This window comes from Diabrotica virgifera, chromosome 9 (assembly GCF_917563875.1).
Source record: "Diabrotica virgifera virgifera chromosome 9, PGI_DIABVI_V3a".
Classification (NCBI taxonomy): Eukaryota; Metazoa; Arthropoda; class Insecta; order Coleoptera; family Chrysomelidae; genus Diabrotica; species Diabrotica virgifera.
In genome coordinates, this window is record NC_065451.1 from 26,450,875 (window position 1) to 26,472,043 (window position 21,169).

The 21,169-nt window shown below is 33.4% G+C and overlaps 1 protein-coding gene across 2 annotated transcripts in view; it reads left to right on the forward strand.

Annotated features, from left to right (window-relative positions):
* The first annotated feature begins 222 nt into the window (after positions 1 to 222).
* LOC114332053 (lysosomal alpha-mannosidase) overlaps positions 223 to 21,169 on the forward strand; it is a 137,983-nt gene continuing 117,036 nt past the window's right edge. The window contains exons 1-3 of one of the 2 annotated variants that reach the window (XM_050660943.1): positions 223 to 414; positions 2,077 to 2,179; positions 8,898 to 8,979. In XM_050660943.1, the coding sequence (XP_050516900.1) occupies positions 325 to 414; positions 2,077 to 2,179; positions 8,898 to 8,979 (275 nt within the window). In that variant the 5' untranslated portion in view covers positions 223 to 324. The remainder of the gene's footprint in view (positions 415 to 2,076; positions 2,180 to 8,897; positions 8,980 to 21,169) is intronic. The other variant, XM_050660945.1, reaches the window with a different exon arrangement.

Genomic DNA, 21,169 nt, shown 5'->3' on the forward strand with positions numbered 1-21,169 from the left:
TCCAAGTTCGTTGTGTCTTCTCTTTTTGCACTTCAGTTCTAATGTATACGAAGAAGATAATATTCAAGATAATAAATATATTATTACAATCAAAATGTCATTAAGCAACAATTTATGTGAAATGCAAATATAGGTACTTGATGTTTATCGTGCTGATAAACAAATATGTAGTTTTGCAATAAAAATCTTATATTATTTCAAATAATCAGTTTTTATTGTTTTGATTTATCAATAAATGTGATCTTAAAAATATGTATAGCTTTGATTAATTCTCCGGTAACATTATATTTCTCATCTATTGCTAAAAGTTGATGTTAGTTCAATATGGAAAGAAAAAGATATATTTCCTTCATTTTTCTCTTTGTCTCGATACTAGAAGTAAACTCGGACTATTTGGATTCTTGTGCCACTAAGGTAAGTAGTAAAAAATTAATTTTTGAATTCTTTAGATAACAAAGTAGGTACCTACATATTCATTAAGGCACCGTTCACATGACAAGCGCTTAACGCGCGTTTTGATAACGCCCGCCTTAAACGTAAACATTTTATTAACGCGTAACATGCGGGAACAATTTTTAAATAACTTCCTATTAGGCGGAATTTTTTTTTAAACTTACCCATCTACTAAGGCTGTAAATAGTATATTGTACAACAAGTGAGAAAAAAGACACATTTCTCACGAGCGCAGAAGTTTGTTGGCACGAGCAAATCAAGCGAGGGAGAAATATGTCATTTTCTCATGTGTTATAATATTATACACTGTACTTTTTCTATGGATGCGGTTTTGTCAAGAGTTCAAACTTCAAAATGAAATAATTTAGGTGCTTTTAGGTATATTATATGCATAAACTGAAATAAAATACATATACATGTAGGTAGGTTTAAAACACCTACGTGATTTATTTAAAATTCTACTTAACAGTTCTTTTTGAACAGTTTTGAAAGGTAATTCATGGTAAATTTTTCTTCAACACATTTTATTTGACAACATTAATTGTGTTTGTATTGTGCATGTTACCATGGAAACGGCGATCATATTATGTAGGAAAACCGGATGAGAACCCGTGAGAAAAAATATTTGTCACTGCAATGGCCGACTTTTCTAACTGCGTGAGAAATTGTTCGTTTTGAATGTATGTAAGTATGTAGTGAGAGAAGTTGCACATTGTATAGCATCCATAGAAAAAAGTTTATTTTTAAACCATTTTTAATGTTATTGATACTGTTTAAATTCTTATAGAGTACCTATAGGTTCGAATTATTTTCGTAGGTATCGTAGGTACCTACTCTAGTCGAATTATTTTAAATAATGGTACGAGGTTAATTTGACCCTTTACTGCCATAAAGTCCGATTTTTATCCATTTGACAACTACGTGGTCGAATAAGCCTCGTGTTGTCACGAGTTTATTCGTGTTTAATATTTTTCAACAATGTCCACGACAAAAAAAAAAAAAATGGAAAATGTATAATTCATAAATTTCACTTTTGTTTTATAAATGAAGGTAATATTGAGTTTTATTTCAATAAATATCTTATAAAAGTTTCATGGAACTTAATAATGAATTTTTTATTACCTAGGTACTATCTAAGAACTGCGAGAAAGGATGGGAAATAAGCCACAATATTATTAAAAAATGATTTTTATTAACTTGGTTTTTATTTTATTAATAGGCACCCGATTTGGGCGTCGAAACGTTAATAAAAATCATTTTTTAATAATATTGTGGCTTATTTCCCATTCTAAATAGTTAAAATTGTAAAAATGCCACAAGAAAATAGCTTCAGAACAACAATGCGAGAAAGGAATATTGTTTGACACTTTTACAATAAATTTTTATAAAAAATATTCAGTTTTCATTTATTATAAAACAATTTTCAAAAATACATTACGATCTCTTCGGGGTCATGCCCCGAACCACCAGATGAGAAAGTTTCTGACGAGGTCTGTTAGATCTCGTATCGCCATATTTGAAGTCTTATAAAAATTCCATCCCGCCACAAACAAAACAAAGAACTTTGACGGGGTCAAATGAACCTCGTCCCGCAGGTAACCTGTTAAAGATATACTATTTTAGGCGTGTTCCAACATAGAGCCAGATAAAATAAATGTTCATCTGATTCCACATTCTCATGATGATGTTGGATGGTTAAAAACTATTGAAGATTATTTCTATGGAGGTGAGTATTACACAGTGAGTGAACTTTTTTACGATAAACAGAACTAATAACATTGGAATGTAGGTTATTAACTAATAGTAGCAGAGGAAGGGGAAGTCAGATATACTTGTGCTGCGAAGGAGTCAGTGAATCAGCTAAAAGTACCAACTGTAAAGTGAAAAAGGGTAAGTGTGTAGGTAGTCAACACCGACCGGTGATAGTGGATATGGAGATAAACGTGAGGTGGAAAGAAAAGCAAGTAGAAGCACTAGAAAAGTGGTGGAAGTGAAAGGATAAGGTTTTAGCAAGAATGTTTAAGAGTAGCCTAGGTACGTACTTATCAGAAACCCAATTCTCTCTCATATATCTCCATTGCTCTCGTCTAGGAACCATGTCGTAGGTCTTCTTAAGATCTACAAATACCAAATGTAGTAGGTATCTTTTTTTCTCGCCGTATTTCCCTATTAACTTGGCTATAGACATATGTTGTCCTCGTTCCTGGTATAAACCCAAACTCTTTTTCTCTTATCTATGCCTATTTCCTTAACCTTCGGTCTACAGTTCTCTACCACATTTTCATTGTGTAAGAGATTAACTTTATCCATCTAGTCCTAAATGTCGCCTTTATCTTTATACAACGATACAATCACACTCTCTTTCCATGCATTGGGCACATGGGTACCCCTTCTTCCTCATATATCCTACTCATCACTTGCCACAAAATATCAACCCCTTCATGACCTTTATCTACTAGGTTCTTCCAAACCTCCACAGGTATACCATCAGGTACTACTACCTTACCATTCTTCATCCTATTTAACTCATCGACAATCTCGTTTCTCGCTATCCCAGGTATTACATTCTCATTTGGGATCCCGCATCCTCTGCCTCTCTTATGTTTTTTATTTAGCAACTTTCTAAAGCAATACAATATTTACTTTATTTTAATATCAGTCCTTAATACACTTCCATCCGCACTCTTAATTTGCTGTACATGAGTCAAGCCCTCTGATGACTTGTCCCTTGCTTTATAAGGCTGTGTAACCTTTTCATCCCGTTGGGTTTCCGACTGTTCATATACATAGCTGTAGAGACGATCTTTCCTTAGCAGTAGCTACAGCGCGCTTTACTTCCTTCTTTGCTACTTTGTATATCTCCTTATCTTCGTCTGTTTAAACCTAAGATTAAGATACCTTTCCTATTCTCTTTCTTCACTCTAACCTTTTGTCAGGCTACGTATACAGAGTGTCCAGAAACTCTACCGACAAACGAAGACAAGAGATTCCTCAGATAATTTTAATGCAATTTAACCCAATTTACCTAGTCTGAAAATGCTTCCTAAGGGAGCTAGAGCTCTTTAAAGATGGCGTCTTTTAATTAATTTTTGTTAAATACCTCCAGAAAGCTTCAATTTAGAAAAACGAAATTTGGTAAGCATATTTATCTTCCAGAGATAAATCGATTTCATCCATTGCAAATTTCTAGTACCGGTCATAGGCGTCCGTTTTGGGTAGAGCAACGGTTATTTTATTGCATTACTTTTTTATCTTCAAGTTTTAAGCACTTTTGGCTCCGGATTAATAAATTGTGAGATATTCTAGTACAGAAGTACTAGAATTCTAGGTATCTAGTACTAGGTATTCTTGCTTTAAGTCGGTAGGACACACCGTCTTCTAGAAAAATCGATTTGAAAATTTTTCGTTTTTTGAATTTGAAAAAAAAAAACAAACAAATTAAAAGAAAACGGCGTATTTTACCGACTTAAAGCAATAGTAACTTTTAGTACTAGAATACCTCATAATTTAATAATCTAGTGTCAAAACTGCTTAAAAATTAAAGACAAAAAAGACGATAAAATAACGTTGACCTACCCAAAACGGACGCATATGACCGCTACTAGAAATTCCCAATTAGTGAAATCTAGTTTTTCAAAATAGTTTTTTTTAATTTTTTTTTTAATTCAAACAACGAAAAATTTGCAAATCGATTTTTCTAGAAAACGGTGTATCCTATCGACTTGAGCAAGAGTACCTTTTAGTACTAGAATACCTCATAATTTATTAATCCAGAGTCAAACATGCTTAAAAATTAAAGACAAAAAAGTTATGCGATAAAATAATCGTTGTAAGTAATGTGTTTCCACCTTTCAATGTATCCTATCTATTGTCTCTGAACAGCAAAAATATATATGATTGTTTAATGAAATTTATCTGTGAAACTAAAATTAACCTCTAAATTTACTAATCCTGATAATTGAATATATTATGTACATATGAAAAAAGAAGAAGAAGAAGATGTATAATTAAAAAATGTGGTGAGCAACTTGGACAGTCCATAGCGGCCAGCTGCAGCTTTTGAACTGAGTAGAGAGCTGTGGAAGAGTTTGATATGGAACTCTAAGGACCTCATCGCCTTCTTTATGTATGAATAGAAAACAAAAAAGTTGTGACTGGCTAATTGACACCCAAGTTTATGCCATAAAACAAAAAAAAACCCTACCCAAAACGGACGCCTATGACCGGTACTAGAAATTGACAATGGATGGAATCGATTTATCTCTGAAAGATAAATAATATATGTACCAATTTTCGTTTTTCTAAATAGACGCGTTCTGGAGATATTTAAGAAAAACTAATTAAAAGACGCCATCTTCAAAGAGCTCTAGCTCAAAGGAAGCATTTTCGGGCTAGGTGAATTGGGTTAAATTGTCTTAAAATTATCTGAGGATCTCCTGTTTGTCGGTAGAGTTTCTGCACACCATGTATACACACAAAAAACTGTACAACACAACCAGAACAATAACAACTAGAAGAAAAAAGTTTAAGTATGGGAATACCAATCAGAGATGGCTTTTTGTATACAAGTTATGCAGATAACAGTGGCGGCGCCTGGTGTAAAGTATTGGGGGTGCACACATAATATTAAAAGATAAAAAGCCCTTGAGGCCCTATTTCCCTAGGTAACATTTTTAGAGTGTCGTCAAACTGTAAAAATCAAAGGACATTTTTAAAAAATTACAATAAATAATGTATTTTATTTACTTAAAATTATAATTTAGTGTTTAAAAGTTACAAGCAAGTTTTGTAACGAAAGTCAAGTCGCCTGTTATTTTTTTTTAGATAAATTCGGTAATAACCAATTCAGTAAAATTTGAAATTTCCTGAATCATTTTTTTTTTTGAAAACATTGCGAGTGCTGTTAGTCGATCCTAGCCCATAGCCATTCTAAGGAAAGTTTTGGTTTTGATAAGTTTCAATGCAGAGAAACATCGTTCTGTTTCTGCAGTTGTCTGCAGTTGACTGACATCGTAACAAGTAATTGAAGAGTTCAAATTATTTCAGAAAAATCATCTTGTAAATTATTTTCAATCAAAAATTCACTTAAGTGGACTCTCCCCGGATAGTTAAAATCGGATATTCTATTTTGTTCTTTATAATTCCTCTTTTCCAAATATGTAGAAACATGGAAAGAGGTAAAAAGTATTGATAGTAGCACCTACACAATCAGTAAGTTTTTCATTAATCTCCATGTTAAAAAATGATCATTTATAATCCCTACCTTTGCACTTTGGTAGGTATATTCGTAATTAAGAAATTTGGTAATTTTTCTTCTAAATATAAAGAAGAAAATTTAATTGATGTTAAATATTCCACGCTAATATTCACATCCACAAATCCCTTCATGCTTATTATTGTTCCGAAATTCGAACTTCACAAAATTGCATAAGGTTTAACTGCACGTTAAAAATTCCATAAGATCACAGTCGATTTGTGCTCTCGTGGGCTATAGCGGGAAGCGGGGTGTGTGGTGAGTTGTATTTTGCTTATGATAAAGTCATAGGGATAGCAGGCCCCGTGAGAGCGGTGATCGAGACGTTCTGTCTAAAGCCTCGCATTCGTGAAGTTTCCTCGTCGAAATAGAATAACAATAATTAAATATTACTTATTACTTATAAACTCCTTGGATCTGTGGTTTGTGATTTAAATTACTGTATAGTTAGATTAAAATGTTTTTTTATAGAATGATAGATTTTACATATGAATGTTTCTCTGAAAATAATTTTGGGGGTTCACGTGCACATGTGCACTTATGGAGAAACCGCCACTGGCAGATAACCAAGTGGTAACGGCTCAAGATGAAGATATATATGCTTCAAAAACAAGAAGAGGAATACACAAAAAATAGACTAGAATAAAACTACAAGAGACCGAATACTTTAGACAAGAGATCGAACGAACAACAGAACCAGTTAGAGACTTGGAAATGGACGAATATAGGGAAATTAACGGTACTAAACCTAAAACACTCAAATACTTAGGATTCATAATCGCAAAGTATGGAACCACTAAGGCCGATGCCACATTATGCGTTTTGACCGGATGCGTTTCCGACGCATCCGGTGAAAACGCATAGTGTGACAGATCGGTCCGGTTGCGTTGGAAGCGGATGCGTTTTGAGTCATCGGTACGCGCTTACTACCTGCACCAGACTAAACGCATAGTGTGACAGGTCGGTCCGGTTGCGTTGGAAACGGATGCGTTTTCACCGCATCCGTTCAAAACGCATAATGTGGCATCGGCCTATGTTAAAAAATGATCATTTATAATCCCTACCTTTGCACTTTGGTAGGTATATTCGTAATTAAGAAATTTGGTAATTTTTCTTCTAAATATAAAGAAGAAAATTTAATTGATGTTAAATATTCCACGCTAATATTCACATCCACAAATCCCTTCATGCTTATTATTGTTCCGAAATTCGAACTTCACAAAATTGCATAAGGTTTAACTGCACGTTAAAAATTCCATAAGATCACAGTCGATTTGTGCTCTCGTGGGCTATAGCGGGAAGCGGGGTGTGTGGTGAGTTGTATTTTGCTTATGATAAAGTCATAGGGATAGCAGGCCCCGTGAGAGCGGTGATCGAGACGTTCTGTCTAAAGCCTCGCATTCGTGAAGTTTCCTCGTCGAAATAGAATAACAATAATTAAATATTACTTATTACTTATAAACTCCTTGGATCTGTGGTTTGTGATTTAAATTACTGTATAGTTAGATTAAAATGTTTTTTTATAGAATGATAGATTTTACATATGAATGTTTCTCTGAAAATAATTTTGGGGGTTCACGTGCACATGTGCACTTATGGAGAAACCGCCACTGGCAGATAACCAAGTGGTAACGGCTCAAGATGAAGATATATATGCTTCAAAAACAAGAAGAGGAATACACAAAAAATAGACTAGAATAAAACTACAAGAGACCGAATACTTTAGACAAGAGATCGAACGAACAACAGAACCAGTTAGAGACTTGGAAATGGACGAATATAGGGAAATTAACGGTACTAAACCTAAAACACTCAAATACTTAGGATTCATAATCGCAAAGTATGGAACCACTAAGCAAGAGATAACGAGTATATTAGCACAGACAAGAAAAAGTACCAAACAAATGAACTGGATCATATTTTATGATTTACAGAAATGAACAGGAATAAAAAATAAAATGAAGAGAATATAAATTATAACACCTTGATCAGAGAATTGGGTAATAAACAAACGAAATATATCCAAAATTACACCAACCGAAATGGGAAGAAGCTTCAGCGTAACAAAAGTAGATGGTAATAGAAATGAGGAGGTGAAAATAAATAAAAAAAGGCAGATGATCAAGGCATACTAAGCTAGATTGACGAATAACGTTTAATTTGGTATAAACATGTGAGAAGAGCAGATAGTACAAGGAGGATATCAAAGATTTCGGATTGAAACCAAATAGAAGAGGGAAAAAAAGAGGAAGACCACGAAGATCATGGAGGGATGAAGTGGATGAGACCATCTTCTTCTTCTTAAAGTGCCCTCTCCTCAATGGAGGTTGGCTACGACAATTGTAAACTCTTCTCTGTCTTCAGCTGTTCTTATTAGCTGTTCAAAATATAGCCCTATCCATTGTCGGATGTTTTTTAGCCACGATAGTCATTTCCTTCCTAGTCCCCTCTTTCCCTCGAGCTTTCCTTTCACTACTAGTTGAGCGTATTGGTACTTATTATTTTTCAGAAGGTGATCTAGGTATCATGTTTTTCTAACTTTCAATGTGTTGAAAAGATCTCGTTCTTTGCTATTGTATGCAGCACTTCTTTGTTTGAGGTATGCAATGCCCATGAAATTTTGAGAATTCTCCAGTAGATCCACATTTCAAAACCCTCCAATTTATTTATGGTTGATATTTTAAGCGTTCACGTTTCAACTGCACCGAGAAGAGTCGACCAAATGTATCATTTTGATAAACATAGTCTAATTTCAAGTTTAATTCGAGAATCACATAGCATTCTTTTGACTTTTTCAAAAGATTTTCTGGTCTGTTCTATTCTCGATTTTGTTTATAGATCAGAATCTGGCTACTTTCGATTGAACAACCCAGGTATATACTTAAATATATTGACCTGTTCTAAAATGTACCCGCTTGTTATGCAAGGTTTAGGTACATTCTGTTACTTTCCGATTGTCATCACTTTGGTTTTCTTAATGTTTATTTTTATATCGAATTGTTCAGAGACTGAGTTGGTCCTGTCGATGAGTTGGTGTAGACCCAAGTCGGAATCAGCAATCAACACCGTATCATCGGCGTATCTGATGCTGTTAATGTTTTCGCCTTTCACCTTGACATGGCGAGGCCATAGGAAATGTTAAATACCTTTTCTGCTTTTATTTCTACTCTATTTATATGTATACTTTCAGAAAGAAACGATATACACAACGCTGGTGTACAATATGTCTTGGATTCTGTTTTACAAGCTCTTAGGCAAAACGACAAAAGAAGGTAAGTATATTTTGAGTTAATTTATTTCTTGTTTTACGTTTTACTCTTATATTTGGAATTAAAGACACTTTTGTTGTACCTACTCATAAATAAATAAGTTTTAGTAAACTTTTAATATCTAATTAAATAGATAGATAATCATCTTGGAATGTCTAATAGTTGTGGAAAATTTTACATTCGAACAATATTTACTGAAGTTGACTAATCTAATCAGTTGGGAACATCTTTAGACATACCACAGTTTTTAACTTTTATTTCATATCTTACTATACTACTTAATGTAAATTAAACATATAACTGCTTATAGGCATACTTTAAATCGGTACTTAGGGCATTAAGTCTTTAAACATAGTAGCATGGAAATAACTAAAGTGTTAACTTTAGAAATTTTCCCACCTAAGTGGTAGCGTGAAAAGTCGCCATCAGTGCCGGTTTAACTTAACTTCGGGCCCTGGGCGCTGGAGGTTTAGGGGCCCCCTTCATCGCTATTCTTTGTCAGTTTTTTAACAAGAAAACACATGCATTAACTATAAAGGTTTATTGTAAAATCCATAAAATATTTTTTTAAACAAGCAAGAAGAGTACCAAGCTTAAAAAATAATCCAAAAAAATACATTTAAAAACATAAATAAAAAACAGAAAGTTCCACAAAACAACACATGACAAGCAAAAAAACATTCTAAAAAATACATAAAGACAAAAATTAGATCACTTTTTTTCTTGACTTGGCATTTGCAAACTGCCATATAATATTATCACAATTCAGTTTCTCCAGTTCTTCATTCTCTATATACAATAGTATAGTGATATTGCGTCTAGGTTTTCTTGACCCAAATTTGACCTTAAATATGTTTTTATTCTTTTTAAAGTCGAAAAAGACCGCTCGCTTGACGCATTAGAAATTGGTATCGTCAAATAAATTTGCAGTAAAGTTAAAATATTGGAAAAAGTTGCTTTTACATCCTGAAAGAATAAAATTTTTCATAAATTATATGATGTTTATTCAAATTTTGGCATAACGTTACAAATGGGTAACTATGCAAGTTCTCTTTGGTTTCATCAACATCGTTTTTATCTTTCTCGCATAAAGTATTAATTGACGTCTTGACTTCTTCTTTATCTCTAGATTAAAAACCATCTTAAAGCTGATGTTAGATCCTTGTAGCATTCAATTCGAGATTCTGCAAACAGCGACTAATTTTTTAGACTCTAGATTTTCTGCGACAGCAATTTTTTGTCGCTGCGATTACAAATCGTAAGTGGAGTGCTAGCCTTAGAGGCCACTGTGTAATGCCAAATTGCAATTTTTGTAATCGTTTTACTTTTGAATGTTTGAAAGAGTGTGTACCTACCTATTGTTTGGGTATTGGCATTTTCGAGAATAATCTATTCTTTATCTATAAATTAGATTTATGTATATCTATTTTTGTCTTTCGTTTAACTATTTTAAAAGGACTTATTTTGTTTCTATTTTAAAAGAACTTATTTTAAAGCCGAAAAGTGAGATAATAGTTATTAAGGTACCAAGGGTATTATAAGGATAATAACGCTTGAGATATATACGTTGACCGAAAGCGTTATTATCTATAATACCCGTGGTGCCTTCAACGTTTAATGTCTGAGTAAATTCTTCTTTATATACAAAAAATTTGAATGAATTTTGAATTAATTAGTTTTCAAATAAGTACATTTAGCAGCAATAGTCGTAACGTAATTGTGGTATGGTCCTTTTCATGGGCATTGTTCAGTGCGTCACAAATGATAGAAAAAAAATGTAAGTCCGTGATAATACACATTTTTGTAACATTTATTCTAACATGACATTTTAGTTAAATCTGACAGTTGTCACATTTTATTTGCAATTTGGCATAAAAAGAAATCAATTGTGTTTATTGCATTTATAAAATGGTATTTTCTTTGATTTGTATAGTCTTATAAATTGTACAGATTATATTCGTAGATATATTATATAATTCGTAAATAATTTTTTTTTCGATTCGCCATCTATCGACAACTAGAATAAATGTTATAAATGTCTGTAATCACGGACGTGCCCTTTTTTCTGTCACATACAATTTAATGCAGTAGAAAGAAATAGAAAAACTGTGACGCACTGAAAGGTGCCTATGAGAAAAACAATAACCATAGTTTTGCTTAGGTTTTTATTTGTCAACTTGACAGTATTTAACTAGTTATTTAAAAACGCCCAAAGTTTTTAATCAATGACATGGATAAATCTAACAACTTTCTGTAGTTTTTGGAAAAGGGCCCTGCCACAAACACTGACACCGGGCCCCTGTGGGGCTAGGCTACGGCACTGTGTATATGCGTGAAGAGATGTAACAATAGAACAAAGGCGTTTGCAGTGTGTTGGCGTATCTGCGTATGAGATTTTTTATGTAAATTATAGGGAGAGTCATAGGAGAATATGTAAATTATTTAGCGACTTTATATTTTTTTATAAATAAAAGGGACGGGTACCATCGGGGCGCTCGGGGGCCCGGGCCCCTGGGCGCCCGCCCCAAGCGCACAGTGGATAAACCGGCACTGGTCGCCATCTACTCTATTATAGATGCCATCTACCATGACCTACTATGGCCATTTCAACCTCGTTTGGTATCAAGACGCATGCGTACATATGTACAAGCTTCAATAAGAAAACCAACAAGACATCCCTAGAAAATTTTTCTCAATTAAATGCCAGTGTGCAAAGGTGTCATCTACTCTGATAGCTATAAACGAAACAATTTGTTAATCATCATTTTCTGCCTTTGCGGTAATCAAAATATGTAAAATCTAAATTTTCGCGGGCTTCTACCAAATTAGTAAAAATAGTATATTTTCTTGACGATGTCTTCTCCTTCCCAGAAGTTCTCGTACTTCGTGGTTCATGAGTTTTCTAAATTCATTATTACCTAAGTTTAGAGGGCCTGCTATTCTCCGAATTATTTTCCTCTCTAGGATCCTTAATCTTTCTTCCTCTTTCTGGGTCAGACACATTACTTCAGCACCATATGTGATTACTGGTCTGATTGCTGCTTTGTAAATTTTCAGTTTAGTATTCTGAGTAAGCTTCTTACCTTTGAGGAAGTTATTGTATTTCCAGTAGGTTCTGTTAAGTCCAGTAATTACGATGCTTATATCATTAGTTCCATTAACTGAGTCTCCAAGATATTTTTAAAGTGTTCTACCGTTTCAAACTCATATTCACCAATATTTAAACTTGTCACATTAACTGGATTTTTTCTTGAGCATATTAGATATTTTGTTTTGTTTTGATTTATTTCTAAACCCCTTTTGGATGCTTCCTTGCACAACTTCGTAAATTCTTTCTTTAAACTATTCAGAACACTATCAGAATCTAGTTTCCTTACGTTCCAATTTTTTCTTTTCGTGTATTTCTTTGTGTCTTTAATTATTTTCATTTACATATTTCCTATTACTAGAAAATGGTCAGAATGTGCATTTGCACCACGGTACGACCTGACATCTTGAATTGTTCTCCTCCACTTTTTTGAAATCAAAATGTGATCGATTTGATTACCCTTCGTTGACCCTGGCATTAGCCATGTTACCTTATGTTCTTGTTTGTGTTTGAAGTGTGAGCTCATTATAAATGTGTCTGTTTCTGCTGCTAGGTTGCAAAGCATTCTCCCATTAGTATTCGTAATTGTGTGGAGAGTTTCCTTACCAGCTACGTCCTTCTTTATATCTTCCTTTTCTATCATTGCGTTGAAATCACCTAGTAAAATGAATATGTCATTCTTGGGTATATTTTCGTATATCTCTTTGAGTTTCTCGTAAAAATCGTTTTTGTCTTCTTCGTTCGCATTCTCAGTGGGATCATAATATTATGCATTAACGAATGTTAAATTAGATTGCTTGTTCTTTATTCTGACATAAGATAATCTTCCATATATGTATTGCTTTGAAGTCTATCACCTTGTTCTTTACTTGGCTGCTAATTAGGAAGGCTGTACCATTATGTCCTTATTTGGTATCTCCGGAATAAAACATTGTGTATTTATTTTTTCCTATTGCTCCTTGATCTTTCCATCGAATTTCTTGTAGCGCTAAGATTTCGATCTTGTACTTTTTCATCAGTGGCGTAGCGTGAGTGTCGGCCGCCCGGGGCGGAAGACAATTTTGCCGCCCTCTTATTTAGATATTTTAATTTATTGTTTACTATACATGTCATTACATACATTAATTATAGAGAACTTTTCGGTGAGAACAGTAATCAATAGAGAGCGGAATATATGCAAAGTGCATATAGATGCATATATTGCATATTTTCAGACAACAAACACAACATTGCATATTTAAGCTAAACACGATTTATTTTGCATATTTTAAAAATAAATTATATAAAAGTTAAAAATTTTCCTCTCTTAGTTGGAATTTTATAACTTCGGTATGAACGAGCTCGTTATTTATCTATCTATCGCTCATTATTATCTATCTGGATTTTCCCATTACTACCTGAATTTAACAATTATGGGTGTTCCCAGAAAAATATTATTTTATTAGCGTAGCAAGTCGTAGGTACCTACCTGCTTTTAAGGGTCTAATATTTATTTTGTCAGTTTCCGGCCAACATTTGTTTAAAGTTATAACGATCTGATGGACACGAGGTCATGAAGGCTGAACCAGAAGGATCAGGACGATATTATCCTTGGATGGAATAAGGAATGACCGAAGATGGAAAGGTCCAATCGTTTACATTGACGAAACAAAGGCCACGTTGCTCAGTCGGAAGAGATGTGGGCATGGTTCTTTGGGTTGGGCTTCTGTTACAATGATAGATGTTAAATGAATAAACAATGGTATGCAAATAGAGCTAATGAAACGACGATAAACAAAAGATAAATAGATAACATTAACTGATGGTTTGACACTTGGACTCTAAGGAAACGGAAATACTTAATACTCAAACGAAAATATAGGGCGCCAGGTATTTTGACCAAAAAATACTCAAAGGAACAATAATTAACGAAACATAACACAACAATAACAAATTAGCAAGAATGCTACGATAAGACATCAATGTACTAATCTTGAGCTGTAAAAAAATTAAATAAAATACGACATCGTAAGTTTCAATGTAACATTTATTAAAATACTCTACGAAATCTCAATATTTACACAATACGTACAGTGTATACGCAGTATAAGATCGCCAACAACAAAATTAAGAAACCAAAAAATACCTAAACCGTTAATCTATAAGACAAAAGTTGGCGACATAATAACAATCACTGCATATAAATTGGTGTATTCACCAACACAGTAATACTAAAAAAATGGAATGTAAGTGAACGAATATAACTATTAATTATTAACTCAAAAAAAAATGAACTGTAGTTACTCGAAAAAATAAAAAATCCATACTCTAAATAAAAACTAGAAATTTTACCGTTCACTTACAACAAAAAAAAAGAGCTCTTTGTTTATATTTATACCTATCTAACAATACTTAATAACACTCTAATAATACTCAGAAAAATATCTACATAATGTAAATGTTTATAGTTTAAATGATCACCCATTTAAAAATAAAAAGATAATCATCAACTTCATACTAAAAGTATGACCTACTTTTCAGAATGTCACTATCACAAACTGGGCGAAAACTTTAGGTCATTGAACTTATTTCACGAAAGCACACAAAATTGTCCTTGCCCTGGACATAACAAAGGCGTCTCTACTAATTTCTTCAATAAGTAAAAGATGAGTGACTTACTTAAAACATCTGTTAGAGGGTAGGATGGCCCTTTGTAAGCCGGCAGGCTCTCAAGGTGTGGAAGATGGTCATGAAGAAATTCAACTTTACGACACAGTCGAAAGAATAATAGTATTTAACAGTGTTCATAAAATAGCAGCTCGACAACATCATGCATAGGTGGAAGGTGGAAGGTGAAAGGTGGACCCTTTAAAAAAATAGAAAACGAAATTGTACAATTATTGTACATACCAATAAACAATCATTAATACTCTTACCTGCCTAATCGGCGGGGCCCACAATACACGAACAAACTTGATCTCACATAATGACTATATTAACTCAACTCACAAATGATGCAGAATTTTGAGAATTTGTGGTTTTTATGAACCTTTGGCGTCCTTTGTTTGTGGTGGGGTTTTAACCAATCAAAATTATGGGAAACTGTGAGAGATATTCAAGAACAGATTTCCTTACCACTCGTAAAAGGGCTTAGCGAACCTAATACTTAAGATGACTTATGGGATGCAAGGCCCATATCATTCACCAGAAAGCTATTAAAGTCTAACGGTCGACTCTATCGATAGCACATATGTGTTTCTAAGAAAAACACGGCACTAGAGATTCTGAAGTCTACAGGGAAATAAGTTAAAATCCATGTAGCAATGAAAACTGAATTAAATTCTACACTGGGAAAACTTAAACGTTATACAGCTTCCCCCCACGATTTAAACCGTGGTGTAATACCACTGTTTACAATCGGAGTCTGCAGTAAGCACCATAAACAAAAGACTGACCATCAAGCAGTAGCCTGACACAGTTGGTAATGATCTAGACACACTAAAATAAATTTTGGTACTTGAGGTGCTTGAACACAAGTGACCAAATCGGAAAAAGCTAATAAGCAATAAAACTCAAACACCAAACTAAAAAGGGTTATCTCTATGATAAACTAAACGCAAATAAAACACAAAAACTATCAACTATATATACAAGGATTACTCTAATTCTAAACGACTAAGTCAGCAAACACCTACAGTGTTGCTTAAATCCTTAACATAAAACTAAACATTCAACTCGAAAGTCGACTCAAGGTATGGTTCGTTGACTCGCAAGTACAACAACCAATGACAGATATCTACGCAAATGGCTCTAGCCAAACTGAAAAGGTGGAACATACCATTGTTGAAGTTTTGGACGCGAAAATCAAAGTTGCTCCAGCTCAACAAAGGCGAGTGACCAACAAGGTAACGTAGGCAAACTTCGTTATGGTTGTCCCCTCAACCGGTAACTAGATAAGCGTCAAGCAATGCTAAGATTTTGACTGCAAGATCAAAGCAAAAAAGTGTCGAAATTCCAACAGCTGGTCGAAATTTTAAGACAGGGAAAGAAAACAGGTTGGCCAAAAGTTCCGTAAAAATCTTGTGGGGTTAACCACGGCAGAAAATTTTCAATCGAGAAACTCCCAGAAAAACAAGGAATGTAATCAGGACAAGATATGTCTGAATACATTATAAGATATTATTATAAATAACTTTAATAATATCTACTCAACTCAAATAAAGTAAACTCCATTGGAATTAACTCAAAACCAAACGCAAAATTAGCACAAGCAAACTCAACACAAAAATATTTGTCATAGTGCGTCCACTAACAACAAACAAACTCGAGTTCTAACAAACTCGACTATACGCATAGGTGCCTTGGAGTCTCTCATCCAGGACTTTATGAGCTACACTCAAAAATTGCCACGAAATCTTTCATTCGGGACTTTAATAATAACAGACGCACTAGTTATTGCTAGTGGTTTGCTTATTTGATTTCACTTTGCCGGTCTAGGACAAAGCATTTCGCAATCAAACGTTCTTAAAATAAGTATAATGTTCACAGAACACTAACTCAAAAAAATATTTACTGCTATCCCGATAACATGAACCGGAAGAGCCTAAACAAATTCAAACAGCAAGCAGAATACAAAAGCAAATAAACACGAGTAATATATAAAATTACCAAAGCACAATTACTATCTCACGTAACGAATAAATTCGAACTCAAACAAAAGGAACAGAGGAGTTAGTAAAAGTTGCCAAGGAGTTCTCAACAAAGATATATAGAAGAAAATGAACAAAGGAAAGTTAAGATAATTATTGTCGAAATCTACCTTTAATTAGGACCGGAAGTAATTACGCATACTAGACGCCTTATTATTATAATATATATGATAATATATTATTATAAAGGTACTTAAATCGTTAGGTTAAATCACAGGCAGCTCACAGGTAGGGAAGCGTCACAATTTAGTAGGGACTGATGTCCTAAATAGATACAACATTTTATCGAAATAGTATTTTATGTAAGCCCCAAGAACAAAATTTATTCTGCAAATACATCTGGGCCTAGTACGTGCCTGTATTTAACAAAAAAATTCAATTCTTAATAGCCGACACAAAATTGCCAAAACATTATCCGAATTCACCCAAGCTATCGACAGAACAATTAAACCATTACTCGAATTATTGTACTCTAAACTCTAAACAAAAATATTTGCATTATCTGCTAACTAAACATCGAAAATTTATATTCACGAGTCAAACTACTTGTGAAATATAAACAAGCAATAAGATGCTACTTTTTACATCTCATTAATACCTAAAATAGGGTCATAGCCCTTTAAAAATATCTACTATCAAAATAAGTGTATCTACAAGCTTTTGCGGTTGCAACATATGCTAAATAAAAGCTAATAAAATCATTACGCCTCTTTATCTGAAATTAGGGTCAAAAGACACACTTAAATACCTCTAGCCCTGACAGATGTTATTGGGGGTGGAACAAGAATTTTGAAATGTCAACCACCTTATCGTAGGCTAGTCGAAAAATATTAAGATTACCTAACGGTAAACGAAGACTCTACACTGAAAAAAGGAATATTTTCTGGACTGGAAGTAGTTTTGTACCGAATAGATTTTAGAATGCTGATATTGGAATGGTAAAACATAATTTCTCAAACATATTTCACAACAGCATGCGCCGAGGTCTTTCACTCGCGACTAATAGCTAATTGTAAAAAACAATTTCTGGAATGGACAGCTTAACTGCTTTCATTTAAGACTTAAATCACAAACCTAAAACAATAGCATGACGGAAAGCTGCAGGACTCTTTCATTCTCCAGACTAACACTACGCCATGACTAAAAACTCTCTAAAACCACTCAAAACATTCTGGTACTGAAAAACATACGATATCAACTAAATAGGATATCATCAAAAATACATAACCACATAAAAATCCAAAAATATACTGCACAGAAATCATTACAACAATACTATTCTACAAGGTCAGAAAAGATTGGTCATAAAACCGGACAGAACAATATCGTTGAACGACGAAGAAGCATGTACCTTAAAATTTTAGAAGACGACGCAATCATAATAGTGATAATTGCTACTTCTGAAAACAGTTACAAAGCATTTCATAACTCAAAAACGGTACCTAAATGCAATAAAATAAACGCAATACAGTACAAAAAATATACCGCAACACAATACATATACAAAAAATATAAAAAGTAAAATGCACTATACATACACTGATATAATGCAAACTGAAATAAATCACAAAAGTTGCAAAGTACTACACAAAACAAAAGTAAAAATCAAAAAGTTAAACAATTACAACTTCTTTGTGATTTGCTACAAAAAATACACAGCTCAAGATCTAGATACCTTTACCTTAATTAGATACATAACAAAAGACGTATCCCTTTGACATAAGGAAATGTAATAAAAATGCTCAAATTTACTCAACTAAAAACATATCTAAAGAAAAAAGATCGATACTATACTATATACTTCAAAAAATGATACTCTAGAATTCGAAAAGGCAGAAATGAAAGTGTAAGGTACTACACTGACATTTAAATACAATAAGCGGAAACAAACAAACTAAAATGTGTCAAACTATTATTATCTATTAGCAAATAATAACACGAAAATATATTGTCAATAAAAATAGCTGCAAATTAGCCAAACTTGAACAAAAAAAGAAAATCAGGTCTAATAGGAACATGATAAAAAAGAAAATCATGCTTCACGCATAGACAAGAAAATATATATAGCCCGTGAAAAGGCAATTGACAAAGCTCTACGAAATTATGTATAAGGCAACCATAGGTAACAGAAGAAGTCCCACGTAATTTGTATAAGGCTCCACGAGAGGGGCGCCATTTTGTATAACGATCTGATGGACACGAGGTCATGAAGGCTGAACCAGAAGGATCAGGACGATATTATCCTTGGATGGAATAAGGAATGACCGAAGATGGAAAGGTCCAATCGTTTACATTGACGAAACAAAGGCCACGTTGCTCAGTCGGAAGAGATGTGGGCATGGTTCTTTGGGTTGGGCTTCTGTTACAATGATAGATGTTAAATGAATAAACAATGGTATGCGAATAGAGCTAATGAAACGACGATAAACAAAAGATAAATAGATAACATTAACTGATGGTTTGACACTTGGACTCTAAGGAAACGGAAATACTTAATACTCAAACGAAAATATAGGGCGCCAGGTATTTTGACCAAAAAATACTCAAAGGAACAATAATTAACGAAACATAACACAACAATAACAAATTAGCAAGAATGCTACGATAAGACATCAATGTACTAATCTTGAGCTGTAAAAAAATTAAATAAAATACGACATCGTAAGTTTCAATGTAACATTTATTAAAATACTCTACGAAATCTCAATATTTACACAATACGTACAGTGTATACGCAGTATAAGATCGCCAACAACAAAATTAAGAAACCAAAAAATACCTAAACCGTTAATCTATAAGACAAAAGTTGGCGACATAATAACAATCACTGCATATAAATTGGTGTATTCACCAACACAGTAATACTAAAAAAATGGAATGTAAGTGAACGAATATAACTATTAATTATTAACTCAAAAAAAAATGAACTGTAGTTACTCGAAAAAATAAAAAATCCATACTCTAAATAAAAACTAGAAATTTTACCGTTCACTTACAACAAAAAAAAAGAGCTCTTTGTTTATATTTATACCTATCTAACAATACTTAATAACACTCTAATAATACTCAGAAAAATATCTACATAATGTAAATGTTTATAGTTTAAATGATCACCCATTTAAAAATAAAAAGATAATCATCAACTTCATACTAAAAGTATGACCTACTTTTCAGAATGTCACTATCACAAACTGGGCGAAAACTTTAGGTCATTGAACTTATTTCACGAAAGCACACAAAATTGTCCTTGCCCTGGACATAACAAAGGCGTCTCTACTAATTTCTTCAATAAGTAAAAGATGAGTGACTTACTTAAAACATCTGTTAGAGGGTAGGATGGCCCTTTGTAAGCCGGCAGGCTCTCAAGGTGTGGAAGATGGTCATGAAGAAATTCAACTTTACGACACAGTCGAAAGAATAATAGTATTTAACAGTGTTCATAAAATAGCAGCTCGACAACATCATGCATAGGTGGAAGGTGGAAGGTGAAAGGTGGACCCTTTAAAAAAATAGAAAACGAAATTGTACAATTATTGTACATACCAATAAACAATCATTAATACTCTTACCTGCCTAATCGGCGGGGCCCACAATACACGAACAAACTTGATCTCACATAATGACTATATTAACTCAACTCACAAATGATGCAGAATTTTGAGAATTTGTGGTTTTTATGAACCTTTGGCGTCCTTTGTTTGTGGTGGGGTTTTAACCAATCAAAATTATGGGAAACTGTGAGAGATATTCAAGAACAGATTTCCTTACCACTCGTAAAAGGGCTTAGCGAACCTAATACTTAAGATGACTTATGGGATGCAAGGCCCATATCATTCACCAGAAAGCTATTAAAGTCTAACGGTCGACTCTATCGATAGCACATATGTGTTTCTAAGAAAAACACGGCACTAGAGATTCTGAAGTCTACAGGGAAATAAGTTAAAATCCATGTAGCAATGAAAACTGAATTAAATTCTACACTGGGAAAACTTAAACGTTATAAAGTAAACGTTGTATCGTATTTAGTGTTTTTGAAGTGATTGGTATATATTAAATTTAAATATGTCTACCATTCAAAAAAGTGCTTGGATAAAGTGTTTTCCCGAGTTAAAGCTAAGTAAGTGGAGACAAAGTATTTTGCAAGGCCTGTTCCAAAATCGTAAGTTACATTCATTTTCACATTTCATTTTTTAAATGAGGAATTTTTAAAGGAATTTACAATTAAGTGATTCGGTTAATCTTGTTAACACTTTTTCTGCTCATTGTCAAAAAATTCCCGGAAATACAGGGATTACAATTAGAAATAAATTAAAAAATGTTTTAGAAAAAAATGAGGGCTTCGATTGTTTGAGGAAAGTTGTACGTATTTTTGAAGGCAACTTTTCTGAAGATCTTACGACTTGGCAAATTAGTTTAC